We start from the raw sequence: 16,070 nt of genomic DNA on the forward strand, positions 1-16,070 counted from the left end.
CATGGAATCCAAGGTAGTGCAAGCTGAAAAACTAACATGCTCCTGAATGTCGGTCCGCAGCATGTCGTGGTAGTAGGTCCTCCACATATCCTCATCCCCCTCATACTGGGGCACCATCAATGCCCTCTCCTGGAACATGGCGGTGATCTCCGCCACAGTCTCCGTAGTCTATCTCATATCCGAAAACTCCCTGGCCAGCTGCTGAAGCTCTACAGCTGGTGCAAAATCTGCTCGGAACCGGATCACAAAATCTAACCATGTCATAGCCTCAACAGCCGAGGCTCCCAAAGCATCACCAACTGACTCCCACCAATCCTTAGCACGGTCCCTCAAACACCCTGCTGCAAATCGTACCTTCAATCTCTCGGGGCAGAAGCTGGTCACCTGCGCGGACTCAATGTCCGCAATCCATCATCTGACAGCAATGGGGTCCTTCGCCCCATGGAAATCTAGCACACCACTGCCCCTGAAGTCCTTATAGTACAGTGTGTGGGACCCGACCGGATGGTCGCCATGTCACTCCTGAACGCCCTAAGGCGATCCTCCATCAACTCAACAACCCCTCCCTTGATCGACCCAAATATAACCGGGGTCGCATCAAGGATGCCTCTAGTGATCTCAGACGCGATGAACTTTTGTAGTCTCTTATCTACTGGTTTGGAGCCTGAACCCGAACCCGGTCCCTCTCCTGAGCTGCCAACTACTAGCCTATGTCGTAGTACCACCATTATGAAAAAGATAATACAAACCGTTAGTGGCACTGATACATCCAGAAGGATCACGTCCACTACAGGTTCCCTGGTCTTGCCTTAGCCTTCCTTAACTCTGGTACGGATCCTCTGCTTTCAGCAGTACGGGCCCATACTACCTTCCACATCTATCCGTACCTCCCTCAAGGACTGCCTTGACTCCACCAAGTCCCTTTTACCACTACTGATCTCTACTCTTCTCATCCTAGGAAAAATTTCTGACTCCACCCAAACCGGTCCTTAGCTACTAAAGGCCTCCTTGTAATGCCAATTAGCCATTACCTGAATACCATCTCATGTGATGAGGCTCAGATAATCCTTCGAGTAATAGACTCGTACCTACAACGGTTAGACTCAGACGAGAGTTGCGCAACAGGGCCAAATCCAGCACTCTGAGATTATTCAACCCTGATCACATGTGATGTGACATATTCACCTAATGGCTAACTCCCATCATTCAGAGTCCCACAAAGCACAAAGAAAACAACATTTGGATACAGGAGAACTACTCAAGCAAATTTGTTCTCATAATGAGAAGTTGTACTAGCGTATAATGCTGAGCTCATACTACCAGGCATTACCTAAACAGACTATCCTATTACTGTCTACTCAATACTAGCATGCAATTCTCAAAAGCTGAAGCACATAAAGCAGACATATAAGGCATCATTCCTAGATCCTTAGCCCTATTCTAGCATGTTGTTCTACTAAAACTGATAAACATAAGATAACTTGTATGGATACTATGGGGAAGACTTACTTGAGCTCGGCCGGTTGCGCACATCACACACTTGTTCCTTCTCAAAACTCATTTATCTTAGCTTTTAAAAAGTCATTTTTTTTGTAAAATATTTTAATCCTTTGGTTTGAGTCTAGACACCCCCGAAGGTGTGTCCGAATCCCTCAAACTAGGGCTCTGATACCAACTTGTAACGACCTAATTTTCAAGTCCAAAAATTTCATTTTTAATTAATTAACTTGTAAAAACGTTCATAAGAAAATACTATGAAATCACATCATCTCATAAAACAATGTATCATATCTGAAAACCCAAGTCATAAAATCTGTAACAAGTCAGAGTACAATCCCAAAATATCCATAGTGCGGAGAACAAAGAGTGTGTGTATGATGTGCCGCTACCGCGCCAGCTTCTTCCTCTTCACTGAAGAGGTACCTGAAACCAAAACAAAGCTTAGTGAGTTCCCCCATTGTACCACATACCATACAATCACAAAGCATACATACTGCATGGTAATTCTGGGGTGCCCGACCTACCCGGTACGACCATTCTGGGGTGCCGACCTATCCGTACGGCCATTCTTTTGTCTTAGCTTTTAGGAAACCATTATTCTTGTAAAAATCTTTTAATCCCTTGATTTTAGTCCAGACACCCCCGTGGGTGTGTCCGAATCCATTAAACTAGGGCTCTGATACCAACTTGTAACGACCCAATTTTCACATCCAAAAATTTCATTTTTAATTAAGTGATTTGCTAAACATTTGTAAGAAAATATCAACCGATCATATCATTTCATAAAAAACATGTTTCATGTCTGAAAATCGAATCATAAAAACATAATAATATCCGAGTACAAATCCCAAAATAACTCATAGTGCGGAAAACAATGCGAGTGTATGATGTGCAGCTACCGCACCAGCTCCTTCCCTTTTGATGAAGAGGTACCTGAAACCAAAATTGTAAACTGTAAGCACGAAGCTTAGTGAGTTCTCCCATCATACCACATACCATACAATAACATACATACATATAGCCCAACAATTCAGGGGTGCCTGACCTACCCGGTACGGCCATTCTGGGGTGCTGACCTACCCATGTGGTTATTCTGGGGTGTCGTTCTACCTGTTTCAAGCCATTTTGGGGTGCTGACCTACCCATGTCAAGCTATTCTGGGGTGCTGACTACCCTTCGGTCTTAACAACCGAACCTCGGGGACTATTCCACCCCTACTACTACTACTACTATCACATATCCTAGCATATCAGATTATTAGACATATCTGGGGTGTCTGAACTACCCTTCGGTCCTAACAACCAAACTCGGGGACTGTTCCCCACCTACTACCACTAAAACATATAACAAATCATGCCAGCATATAAACATATCATCACACACTGTTAGATGTATATGGGGTGTCTGACTACCCTTCGGTCCTAACAACCGAACTCTACTACTCTCACGTATATCATATCATGCTAGCATATAACATATCAGGTAGTAGCAAACCTAGATGATATCACAAAGACAATCATCTATCATATGACTCCTACTGGTGGGCCGGCATTGTGGCCTTAAACCCATCGCTACTGGAAGGTAACTCAACTCGTAGTAGCTGCTGATCTGTGCGAGAATCCTCTGACTGCTACCACTGCTGCTCCGGAAATCCTCTAGCTATAATTCCCATAAAACACTTAGTCATACACTGCTAACTGTTCTTAGGGTAAAATGACCATTTTACCCCTGACCAAGTCAAAGTCAACTTCCAGTTGGCCTGACTCGCCGAGTTGGTTCGCCAACTCGGCGAGTCCCTATCCTTCCATTTGTCCTTATACCCGTCTCTACTCGTCGAGTTAGGTGATGACTCGACGAGTTTTCCTTCTAATTGAACATCGACTGAATCTTCATCCGACTCGCCGAGTTGTATGAACAACTCATCAAGTTCATCTTCAACTGATAAACAGGTCTTGTCCTTGACTCGCTGAGTTGTATGAACAACTCATCGAGTTCATCTTCATCCTTAAGAAGATTGCCTTGGACTCGCAGAGTCTGTTCATGCACTCGCCGAGTCCCATTAATACCGTTGTTCATGATTTTTCGTCCTCTTTCTATAGAGATTCATAATGATATATAAAAAACGATCCTTTTTTCGAGAAAAACTCACTTGATTTTCTTTGTTGAAAGCTAAGGTTTACTTTTTATAGAAAAAAAATTAATAAATATATCAAAATTCATACTTTTTGGTATTTTTTAAACATAGATTCATATTCATGTAAAAAACGATATTTCAGTTTAGATTCATTTTGTGAACATGTTCATATTCATATTGTGAGCCTGTTAATATTCACATTTTGAACCTTCTCAGATTCACAGTGTGTATAATAGTAAGTCAGATTCACAATGTGAATCTGAACTAATCGAGTTTTTTCACATTGTAAATGTTAAATATTGAAATATTTATAGTTTAGATCCACAGTGTAAATGTATACTAATGGAGGTTTTTTTAGTCAGTGTTGATGCTTATTAATAGAGTACAAAAAATTAACTTTTTTGGTATAATTAGTTTTTTTTTTTATAAAAAAATAAACTTAAATATTGAAAAAACTAAAAAAATGAAGTGGGTCTTTTTCGAAAAAAAAGTTTGTTATTTATATATCAACATGATCTCAATGGAAAGATGACGAAAAATCGAAAACAATAGTATATTCAGGTTTTTTATTCGATAAAAAATGTGGCCTAAAAAAATTTAAACGAAAAAAATAGGTGAGTTTTTGGTAAGGAGATTGATTTTTTGTATAATCCGGTGTGTGTGCGTCCAATGTACAAGTGCACATCTATTTCATTGGCCGTTGATCATTATGATTTCCGTTGCTCACGATTGTTTCCTTGGTTCTTTGTTAATTATGGTTCTCTATTCAACTTCACTCTATATATATATATATATATATATATATATATATATATATATATATATATATATATATATATATATATATAAGATTATGTTAATTTGTTTTTACTAACTATTGTGTGCTACAATGTACAGATCTAGACTAACGGATGAAATTAATCAATAGATATGATTTGAAAGTGTATCATATTACAATAGGATAACATGTACCATATAATCACACAAATTTTAGCAAAATGGTATTTTAGACAATTAACTACATTAATAAAATGAAATTTTCATATTTTTAGGAATAATTAATTCTCCTAAATTTAAAAATCTGAATTTTATTAATTAATTCAATTTTAATTCTAACGTAATTTGTAAACATAACCGATTTTATTCTGTCAGAATGTTTTTTTTGTTAGAATGATGTTTTTTTAGAATTTTATTCTATTGGAATACTATTGAAGAATAGCAAAATTCTTGAATCTGATGTTGAAAAATAACAACATTCTAATATATTCTTATACATCCAAACTTAAATACAAATTCATACATATTCTTACAGACTAAAAGTCTTACACATTTTAATATAATTATACATATTCTAAAAGAATATCAACTAAATTGAATAAAGTTTTTAAAAAATAACAACATTTTTAAATTGTGAGTATCATCAAACTTTATTCATTATTCAGGTTATTTCTATTAGGTCTTCAATGCATTCTTCCAGCCATTACTATCAGAAATACAACAAAAACTAATAATGGTTAAAAACATGTTAGTTGCAATTAACTATCGCTTTATATATTTTGGTAGAATACATAGAATATGACAGAATATATAGAATACATTCTGGTAGAATTCATATATTTTATTCTGGCATAATACATTCTGACAGAATACATAGAATACATTCAAAAGTATCGTATTTACTTTTAATATAATTTTAGATTTTAAATATACAATAGCGAGAGAGTATAGAAATTAGAATTCAAAATCAGAAATTGAACCAAAATAATACACAGACAAATTAATTACCTTTTTAAACAATTACATAAAACATGTGTTGCTGGTAATTCTGACAGAATGCATACTAAAGTTAAATTCTTTATATTCTCTTTCAAGCATTTCAACAAACACTTGTTAGACATTATCATCAAACAAGCCAAAATTCATCTAAAACAATTAATAAAGTTAGAATAATTATGTGGGTGCTACGTGTATATGAACAAAGACCATAACACTTATAAATAGACAAAGAAATAATCAAAAAAGATGTTAAAAATCAATATGCGTAGAACATATGCAATAAAATCATTTAATCCTAAAATTGCAATGAAAAAAGATGGAATCTTATATATGTAGGTATTTCATCGAACATTTATAGGGTAAAAAAATTATTCAAAATCTCAAGAGTGTTGGTTGAGTTGGACAATTCATCAAACAATTGGTGTGAAAAATAAAATACTATTCCAAATAATAAATAAATCTTTGAATACAACCACATACACAATTCTAAAATACTATTGATATAGTAAATTTATTAAGTCATAAATCATATACCGAAATGCACTGGTTAACATTGAAAGAAAATAATTAAAAACTTGAAAGTAAATAAACAATGGAAATGCTCCCTAATCAAAATTAAAATGGTTCGTTAATTACAAGTAGAAATCAAAAAAAATAAATACATAAATAAAAAAAAAATTGAACTCTGTGATATAAGAATTATTCGAGTAAAGAAACATAGACACTAAGCTTTTCTGAATAAAAACAAGAATGAGAAAAGGGTCATCACTGCAAGCGTTGCTGGAGAGGAGGCATCGAAAACAGGAGGTGGAGGCGTTACTAGAGATGAGGCATCGATGGAACGTTTTTGTCGTGCAAGGGGAGAGTTGTTGGAGGATGAAAGAGCCGTCGGAAGAAGAAGCGAATGTTCTGTCGATGCAAATGAATGAAATAGGTTATTTTTAGGGTTTTAAAGTATTGATTTTCTTTCCTTAATTGTAGTATTAAATTAAATAACCTCATTAATTGTAAATACAAAAAACCGAAAATACCCTTATTCAATTTAATTTATTATTTAATATTTATTAATTTGTGACTGGTGCATACATGCACACAATAGTTGCTAGAAGTATTTGAACCTAGCTCTTTCTCTCTCTCTCTCTGTATATATATATATATATATATATATATATATATATATATATATATATATATATATATATATATATATATATATATACATATATATAGGAAAAGTGAATATACCCTTAAGGGTTTGTAAACTTAGGTACCCAAACTCAACATACTACGTCGTTTAGTATCATATAATACATTCTAATTATCCGATGTTCTTATAATTTAACTTCTAACTTGATTTACTTTCATGATTTTTATAAATTACACATTTATATTCCACTTACATAATTTTCTTTTTTAAATACAATATATATAGCCTAGTAGGTGTTTGACAAAAAAAATATGATATAAGACTATAAGAGAAAGATAACTGTAAAATTTTGAAAATGTTGAAAGTAAATCAAGTTATTGATTGAAGTTTAAAAGCATTATAATGAATATATCAAACAAAACGACGTATTATGATGTGTTTGGGTACCTAAGCGTATATACCCTTAAGATTATATTCACTTTATATATATATATATATATATATATATATATATATATATATATATATATATATATATATATATATATATATATATATATATATATATTTCAGTATTTGAAAATTATAACTTATAGATTCTAACTTAATCATCAGAACAAACATTTGGATTCCCAGTTCCTTATTAAAACAAACATGTAGAAACTTGACCATAAAGCATGTTAGCTTGAAATGGAGAATATAAGATACAACTTGATTTGTACACCTCCGTCAAGAATCCTTTCCGTTTATCACAAATTAATAAGTTAGTGTCATGAAAAACCACTTTGTAATTATATGTTTTTTTATGCAACTGAACCGGAGACTAGAATGATGTCAATTAGACGAAAAAAAATCAATTTTTGTCCCACCCAAAAGATGCAACAAGATAGGAAAGAAGCTCCCTCTCTATTTGTGGCCCATGCAAGAGATGTGAATGCTTTTCTGATCACCATGCCTCTCATAAAAAATAGACAACTCCACATGTTAATATCTGCTTTTCTTACTTCACATGAAACATAGCACGAAAAATAGATAAAAATCACAATAACAAAAACAAAAACAATCTACACCATCAAAGCACCAAAATAAGTTCTTACTACTACTCAGAAGCACTTCCTGTGGACAATAGATTGACCAGATTCGTCATACTCAGCCTTGGAAATACACATCTGATTCACACACAAGAAAGTAAGTTAGTCAAATGTTTGTAGGGAAAATTATGAACTAAAATTTCTTACTTTTCTTACTAATATTGGGTATGCACTAAAATTTATTTACACATGGTAACAAGATGTAACAAGTGAATTACATTACGGATATTGGTAGCGGAATATAGATACGTTGTTATTTTTGATAAAATATAAAGTAACGTTGCAGTTATTAGTAGAAACAAATTGAAGCACAATGTTATTATGTGTAAAAGAATATAAGTTTTTGCTAGTGTGAGTATAAATTAAAGTACATTGCCCGTATTGGTAATGAACGTGAAGCATACGACTTTTCCAATATTCTTTGTAATGTACTTATATTTCTTTACCCATAATAGCAATGTAACGAGAATTTTAAATGATAATAGCAATATACTTACATTTTTTACACAAATAAAAACGTACTTACAATTCCTTACCAATAATAGCATTATAGTTACGTTTAAATACTCATGCAAACAATATGTACGAACCACCATGATACCGTTGGTATAAAAGTTAAACACACTATTTAACTTTTTCTTTATCCAGAAATTAAACACACTATCAGGGCTTTAATAATTTACCTGTTGGAAGGTGCTGAGAGATGCAAGCATTGATCCTCCTATCCACACACTGTATTTCCTTGCAGGTGGTGCAACCACATTGATCTTTATGCTGCTAGGGGCAAGGGCAGTGATTTCCTTGGTCATCCGGTCAGCAAAGCCTGGGAGTATCGTTGACCCACCACTAAGCAGAATATGTCCAAAAAGATGCCTCCTTAGATCAATATCACACTTAATGACAGAGTTGTAGGTCATCTCATGAATACCAGTAGCTTCCATTCCAATAACATTAGGCTGGAACAGAACCTCTGGGCAGCGGAATCTCTCTGCCCCAATCGTGATAAACCGCCCGTCGGGCAACTCATACTTCTTTTCAATAGAAGCGCTACTTTTTGCAGCTTCGAGTTCTTGGTTGTAGTCAAGAGCCACATATGTGAGCTTTTCTTTCAGGTCTCGGATAAGTTCTCGTTCAGTGCTTGTGGTGAACAAGTAGCCTCTTTCATTCATAATTCCCATTAGGTGATCTGTAAGGTCACTGCCAGCGAGATAAAGACGGAGGATGGCGTGAGGAATTGCATACCCTTTATAAATTGGGATCGTGTAAGACACTCCGTCCCCGGAATCCAACACGATACCTGTAAGAAAATATTATTCCTCACATTTATATATGTTCAATTGTTTTTTATTACATTAATATATTATATGTTCGTTTATGTTTATATATATATATATATATATATATATATATATATATATATATATATATATATATATATATATATATATATATATATATATATATATATATACACACATTCACTTGTGTTTGGTTATCTTTGTTCATTTATGTTCGTTTAAAATGTTCACGAATATAACGAATGAAGATAAACAAGAAAATTTGTTGATTCTATCATACCTAAGAGCATCTCCAATCCAATACCATACTCCATTTTTTTCCCCATTCTTCTCCAACTTCCCTCATTTATTCCCCAATTTTGGGGGATATGAATAACATTACACCAAATATGTCGTTATACTATTCATTTATCCTAAAATGGGGATGAACTTTGCATTATCCGTTTTAGTCCCTCTGTTTATATATTTATACATTTTTAATTCATTTTTACTACTAATTGTAATTTAAATATAATATTTAATACTTATAATATTTTGTTATATATTAAATTATATTAATTAATTATAAATATAAATTTTGTTTTTTTGTTCATCAAATTCATATAAATATTTAAATACATATTGAATTTTTAAAAAATGATAACCTATTTTAAAAAAACTTATAATTAAAAGTGTGTATGTCTTGTATTTATGTAAATGTATATATAATATTTATTTAAAAGTGTGTATGTGTAATATTTTTTATAAATACATATATAATATTCCCATATTTATTTATAAGTTTATTATAAAGATAATCTTTTCTATTTAATATTAATGTAATGAAAAAAATATAGATTATATATTTGTTAAGACTAAATTAATAGAGGGGTGTATTTGAGAATCTATGTAAGTTGGAATAAGTGAATATACTAGAAATATACATTTTGGAGATAAAAATGAAGTAGGATTAAAGATGAAACACTATTTTCCCTATTTTGTACTCTATTTTTGGGAGAAAAAATGGAGATAGGTAAATGCTACATAAGTATATTATTTTTATTTTAGTGTAAAAAAGTGTGAGGTTAACTTTAGAAGGTGGAGTTGCAACTTGCAATTGAGGAATGGGTTGAGAGATTAGTGATTTTTCTGAGATCGTTTTTCTCGGCTTTTGCAGTTGTCAATTATATTTTTCTGTTATTTTTCACTTGACAAGCAATTTCCCAATACCAAAATGCAAACAATGTAGATTATAGTTGATACTATATTAGCAATGCGAAACTAACCAGTTGTAAGACCACTTGCGTGCATTGAAAGCACACCCGCGATTGAAATGTACATGGCGGGAACATTGAAGGTCTCAAACATGGCTTCAGTCATCTTCTCTCTGTTTGACTTGAGATTTAATGGTACCTCCGTAAGAAGCACAGGGTGCGCTTCAGGAGCAACACGAAGCTCCCCATAGTAAGTGTGATGCAAAATCTTTTCCATATCGTCCCAGTTGCTGGCAATACCACGCTCAATTGGGTATTTCACAGTCAAAATACCAATTTTCGACATGGCTTCATCTCCTACATAAGCATTCCTCTGACCCATGCCCATCATAGCACTAGTGTGTCGCAGCCTACCCACAATACTAGGGAACACCGTCCTAGGACTATCATCCCCGGCAAACCCTGCCTGGAAATTTAATCAAAAAACAAAATCAACTCCAATTTGAGTAACCTTTTACCTAATTTATGCAACAAATTGTCTTGTAGACAAAATACGCAAACAACATTCCATTCTGAGACCGAAATATGCAAGACGATAAACAGGGTACCTCATACTTTATTATTTATAAATATTTCACCCTTTTACTATTTAATACAATAATGTTTGACTTGTTTAACCGTAGGGCTGACAATTCTCGATACGACACGCGACACGATCCACGACACGACACGAAATAAATGGGTTTCGGTTGAGTTTTTCAACCCACCAACCCGCTAACCTGCCAACCCGGCAACCCATTTATTAAACGGGTCATATATAAGTTTCTCAAAAAAATAAATTGGTTGATCCGCCAACCCGTTTATATTCTTAATAAAAAAAATTATTTTATTTTTAAATGTATTTATGTATCAAGTATTAATATTTAATAAGTATTATAAAAATATACCATTTATTCATAAATCATTTGACTGTTTTGACATTATGACTCGTGGCGAATGGTCTAATGTTATAAGTCGTAACCTATAAGACTAAGTTTCTAACATGTTTCTATGAATGTTTTTAATTTTCATTTGGATGTTTAAGACTTAAATATGTAAAATTCGGACCTATGAACCCAAATCTGACCCGCCAACCTGTCAAATCGCTTAAATAAATGGGTTGGTGGGTCATATATGAGTTTATGTTCCAAACCCGCCAACCCGTGACTTGTATATTTAAATGGGTTGTGTTTGGGTTGACATATTTTGACACGCCAACCCGTCAACCCGAACACGACACGATTGTCAGGCCTATTTAACCGGCACCTTTTACCCTCTTATAGGTTAAATATTGCATATTTTTGGTGATACGTAGAAACACGGTCACGTATTTCGTCTAAAAAACTAATTTCTTGCATAATTGACAAAATATTATGTGGCATTGCTTAAAAAAGCCTTTATCCCTTATTTAAATTCAAAAATACAAGAATCCAACTAACTCCAGAAAGTTTCATGCAACTAGGAAATACCAACATCATAAGAATAATGCTAACCTTCACCATTCCAGATCCAATGTCAAAAACAAGGGGCGGAATCTCCTCGGAGTCTGCCATTTATATAAACCTGCAACAGAAACATCAAAATTCCATAAATTTAGACAACAAAATCTTTGACATCCCCACTATTTTCCAGTTGTTTTTAGCTTGTTTTGCAAGAAATACGCAGCAAAAAAAATAATGATAAAAAAAATCCCAGTAGTATCCGGTAGATATTTTTCTACGATTTTCATACGGTCAAAAGAACCTCAAAAAAATCAAAGTTACCATGTACTACAATATCGATCTCGATGATCATCTCAATGGATCCTCACATATTTAATAAATATCGTGAAATCGAGAATGCAATTCAACAGATAGTAGATCCCACAGTATTTAAGAACAAAATACGGAATTTTTTTTTTTGCTTTGATTAAGAATGAAAAAAATAAAATAAAAGGATTTAAATTTAAATTAAAAAAAAAAAAAAGGAAAGCTTTTTCAATAAACGTTTTTTGGACCATATGAGCGCCAACTCAGCAAACCAAAACCTCAAAATATTTCCACAGTAATAAAGTTTTTTCACAAAGCTTTCGGGTCCTAGCAAAGCGAAAACCAATGGAAATTAATAAAATATTATTAGAACTATAATAAAGCTGTACTGAAAAGTTCTTTACACAAGCTAATTTGAGAAGCGTATTTGACTTGCTAATAAACTCCATTGTGAATGCACTGACGAGGTTCTACCAATGAAAAACAGATATTATTTACTATACTGTGAGAATGAAGCATAACGATTTCGATTGCATTTAAAGAGAAGATTCTATACGGATCCCTATTGAATATCAAGAGACTCAGATCGGAAATTAAAAGGGAAAAAAAACACCAAAATTACAAGATAATCGCATCAAACCTTTACTGTTTCAGATCGAAGAGGAAGCAGCAGAAAGCAATCTCCACTTGCCGGCAACTCAAATTCTAGGCTCGGGTTTGGTTTGGTGCTTTCGGTGGTTGCTTAAGGAATTAATTAGTAAGTATTAGGTAGAACATTTAAAAAACAAATGATTTTATATGCTTACTTGCTAGTTTGTTGGTTGCGTTGAGTTTTTATAATTTTTATAATATTAGTTTTCTAATTTTATTACTAGATAGGTATGATATCAAAAAACTTGTAGCGTAACAGTATTTAGTGTTGTCCTTTATTTTTGAAATTGAGTTTTCAAGTCTCATTGTGGATATAATCAAATCTACCTTCGCATGTGAACCCACGTTCGTGGTAACTAATATGGACTCGAAAATTTAATCACATGCTGCAAATGCCTATGAAAACGTTATGTAACTGAGTTTTTATTATTTATTCTCGTTTATTTTTTATTTTATTATTATTTTCATTAAAAAAAATAAAAAAATTTAAATAGATTTATGCTCGGTTTTAATGTTTTTTTTTCCTTTTTTTAAATTATTATTTTTTTCCTTTTTTTAGTTTTTGTTTTTAATTTTTTTAAATATCTTTACTACAAACTTAAAACTTAAAGCTCCTAGTGTTTTTATTTATTTTTGTTATTATTACTATTATTATTTTTTAAATTAAATATCATTTTTGAGTTTTTAGTGTTTGACAATTATAAAATTTTAAATTAGAAGAATATTAAAAATCAAATATTTTCCGTTCATATATTTTCTTAATCATATTATTTTTTGGATCAAAAAATTTTAATTAGATTATTTTGCATTGTAGTATTTTGAATCAAATTATTTTAGAATCATATGATTTTTTATTAATAATATATTCAAATAAATATGACTTTTGTTCAAAAAACAATTATGGATCATTATATATTTTGAATTATAAAAGATATAATTAAGGATTATAAAATATTTGAGTTTAAATAATTATAGATCATAACAAATTATGAATCATAAACAAATTAATTCAAAAGATTGTTTTGAATCATAAATATTTTGGAAAATATTATGCTCAAGTTTTTTTTTAAATAATATTTCTCAAAATAAAAAATAAATGCTTCAAAAACTTTTTTTAAAAATATATTTTTACAAAGTCACTACTATATTGACTAGAAATATTTTTAAATTTTTATGATTTTTGAAGAATTTTTATCTATGTCTTTTAATAAAAATAAAAAAATAAATTTTTTTCAAATTCTTATTATGTTCATTTTATAGAGAATTAAATTTTCATGATTGTTTTTATTTTTTCAGAATATATTTTCAAAGGAAAAGAAACCTTATGGTCAAAAAAGGAAGTGTGTGGAAAAAAAAAACCCAAACGAGGATTCTACATGTGACATAGAGAGAAAAAAAGGGGAAGGGGTGTGTGAGAGAAATCACATGGTGGAGGTGTTTTTTCTAGGTTCATTATACACATTTAACCTCTAATCAATTAATCTTCTCGGAAAAAGTCAAAATCTCCCACATAATTACAAAAATATAATATTATATTGCGAGATATTGATGATAAATAAATTCGAATCTCCACATTTTATTTTTTCAATCATGCAGGAAAGATTTGTCATCGTAGTCCTTAATTATTTTTGAGTTCTCACTCGATCCGACTTATATATATATATATATATATATATATATATATATATATATATATATATATATATATATATATATATATATATATATATATGTGTGTGTGTGTGTGTGTGTTTGTAAATATTTTTATAAAAATGCATGTTTGTATATATTTATTTTCATAAAAATGTGTTTGTATACAAATATAGTTGTTGTAAAATAATTGTACAAAAAAATGTATAAAAATATGTTTTTATATAAAAAAAATACATAAAAATGTACAAATACATTTACTATGAAATAGGTGTTTGTATATGTATTTTTTTTTTATAAAAACTGTAACGTTCTAAAAATTCAAACCAATTTAAACTTTTCAAAAACAACTCATTTCATTAATTTATTATATAGTTGTTATAAAATAACTATACAAAAAAATGTATAAAAATATGTTTTTATAAAAAAAAAATACATAAAAATGTACAAATACATTTACTATGAAATAGGTGTTTGTATATGTATTTTTTTTTTTTTATAAAAACTGTAATGCTCTAAAAATTCAAACCAATTTAAACTTTTCGAAAACAACCCATTTCATTAATTTATTACAAAAAGGTTTTCAATTCATTCATTATCAGAGTATTTCCCAGAATCATATCAAAAGTACATAAAACATGAGGAGCGGTATGATCACGTCTTTGCCTTGCCACGGTCTCCTGAAGTACCTGAAACATAAAACCACAACTGTAAGCCCGAAAGTTTAGTGAGTTACCCCCAAAATACCAACCGCAATACCATAGACATATCATATCATAATCAAACAGAACAGCCATGCACTTCGAGTCTACTATGTGACTGTTCCACCGCACCGGGCCTTCAGTCCACCCGGTCCACCCTCCGAGTCTAGCCATATACATTGAGTCTACAGTGTGATTGGTCCGCCCGCACCGGGCTTTCAATCCACCTGGTCCACTCTTTGAGTCTACAGTATGACTGGTCCGCCCGCACCGGGCCTTCAGTTGGCCTGGTCCACTCCCCCGAGCCTCGGCATGTCTGGTCCGCCCTCTTGGGGCCTACAGCCTATCTGGACCGCTCGTTGGGCCTTCGGAACATCCGGTCCGCCCTGGGTATGTTGGCCTACAACACAAAGCAGGACCCGCCTCAACCCAACCCCAGACAACAACCATGTGCACATATACATATAATCATATAACAATTCATAACCCATCAATCCAAACTAGCAGATCACATAACATAGCACATCCCTATCAGGATACTGACCTAACCGGTCACTAGCATTGCACTAAAACTAGGATACCGACCCTAACTAGGTCTCTAGCATATACCATCCTAACTACCAGGATGCAACATAGAAAATCAATAACATAACAAACAAATACCGGATTTCCATCCGATAAAGGGCCGACCTTGGTGCCGTAGACCATGTCGTTATAGTGAGGATAACTCACCTGCAACTTACGGCTGAAGAAATAAGATCACACTGTTCCAACCTCTGGCACGAACTCCTTCACTGGACAACACCAAATTACTGAACTCAGTAAATACCAACAATTACTAAAATACCCCTGGAAGTAAACTCTTGGTCAAAGTCAAAGTCCTTAGTCAAAGTCAACTTCCTGACTGACTCTACTCGTCGAGTCAACCCTTTGATTCGTCAAATCCCCATGCTCTGAAAACTCCATATCGCGACTCAACTCGCCGAGTCGTTCCAAGACTCGTCGAGTCCAACAAACTCTGAGTTCCTTCATGCTCAACTCACTGAGTCATCCCTCGACTCACCGATTTACAACTCAACCAGAAAGGTTAGGACTCCTCAACCAGACTCGCCGAGTCCAAGAACAGACTCGCCGAGTCCAAG

The 16,070-nt window shown here is 32.7% G+C and overlaps 1 protein-coding gene across 4 annotated transcripts; it reads right to left on the reverse strand.

Annotated features, from left to right (window-relative positions):
- Positions 1 to 5,992: 5,992 nt before the first annotated feature.
- On the reverse strand, positions 5,993 to 12,696 carry LOC145048337 (actin-7-like). 4 transcript variants are annotated; one of them, XM_078996798.1, is made up of 6 exons: positions 12,567 to 12,696; positions 11,672 to 11,741; positions 10,212 to 10,605; positions 8,332 to 8,945; positions 7,655 to 7,726; positions 5,993 to 6,319 (listed from the first exon to the last, which is right to left on the reverse strand). In XM_078996798.1, the coding sequence occupies exons 2-5, from the start codon at positions 11,729 to 11,731 to the stop codon at positions 7,661 to 7,663; spliced, it is 1,134 nt and encodes a 377-aa protein (XP_078852924.1). In that variant the 5' UTR covers positions 11,732 to 11,741; positions 12,567 to 12,696; the 3' UTR covers positions 5,993 to 6,319; positions 7,655 to 7,660. The 4 variants fall into 4 exon arrangements, with proteins under 4 accessions (XP_078852924.1, XP_078852923.1, XP_078852922.1 ...); XM_078996797.1 differs by lacking the exon at positions 5,993 to 6,319 and adding an exon at positions 7,166 to 7,512; XM_078996796.1 differs by lacking the exon at positions 5,993 to 6,319 and adding an exon at positions 7,166 to 7,556.
- Between the last annotated feature and the right edge of the window lie 3,374 nt (positions 12,697 to 16,070).

This window comes from Lactuca saligna, chromosome 5 (assembly GCF_052625555.1).
Source record: "Lactuca saligna cultivar CGN05327 chromosome 5, ASM5262555v1, whole genome shotgun sequence".
NCBI lineage: Eukaryota > Viridiplantae > Streptophyta > Magnoliopsida > Asterales > Asteraceae > Lactuca > Lactuca saligna.

What these genes read in the sequence shown, in the direction of transcription:
- LOC145048337 (XM_078996798.1), bottom strand. Translation starts at nt 11,731, where the DNA reads ATGGCAGACTCCGAGGAGATTCCGCCCCTTGTTTTTGACATTGGATCT. An exon ending in TTGGATCTGGAATGGTGAAG is followed by an intron (nt 10,606 to 11,671) that starts GTTAGCATTATT and finishes TTAAATTTCCAG; the next exon opens with GCAGGGTTTGCCGGGGATGA. An exon ending in CTCTCAGCACCTTCCAACAG is followed by an intron (nt 7,727 to 8,331) that starts GTAAATTATTAA and finishes TGTGTGAATCAG; the next exon opens with ATGTGTATTTCCAAGGCTGA.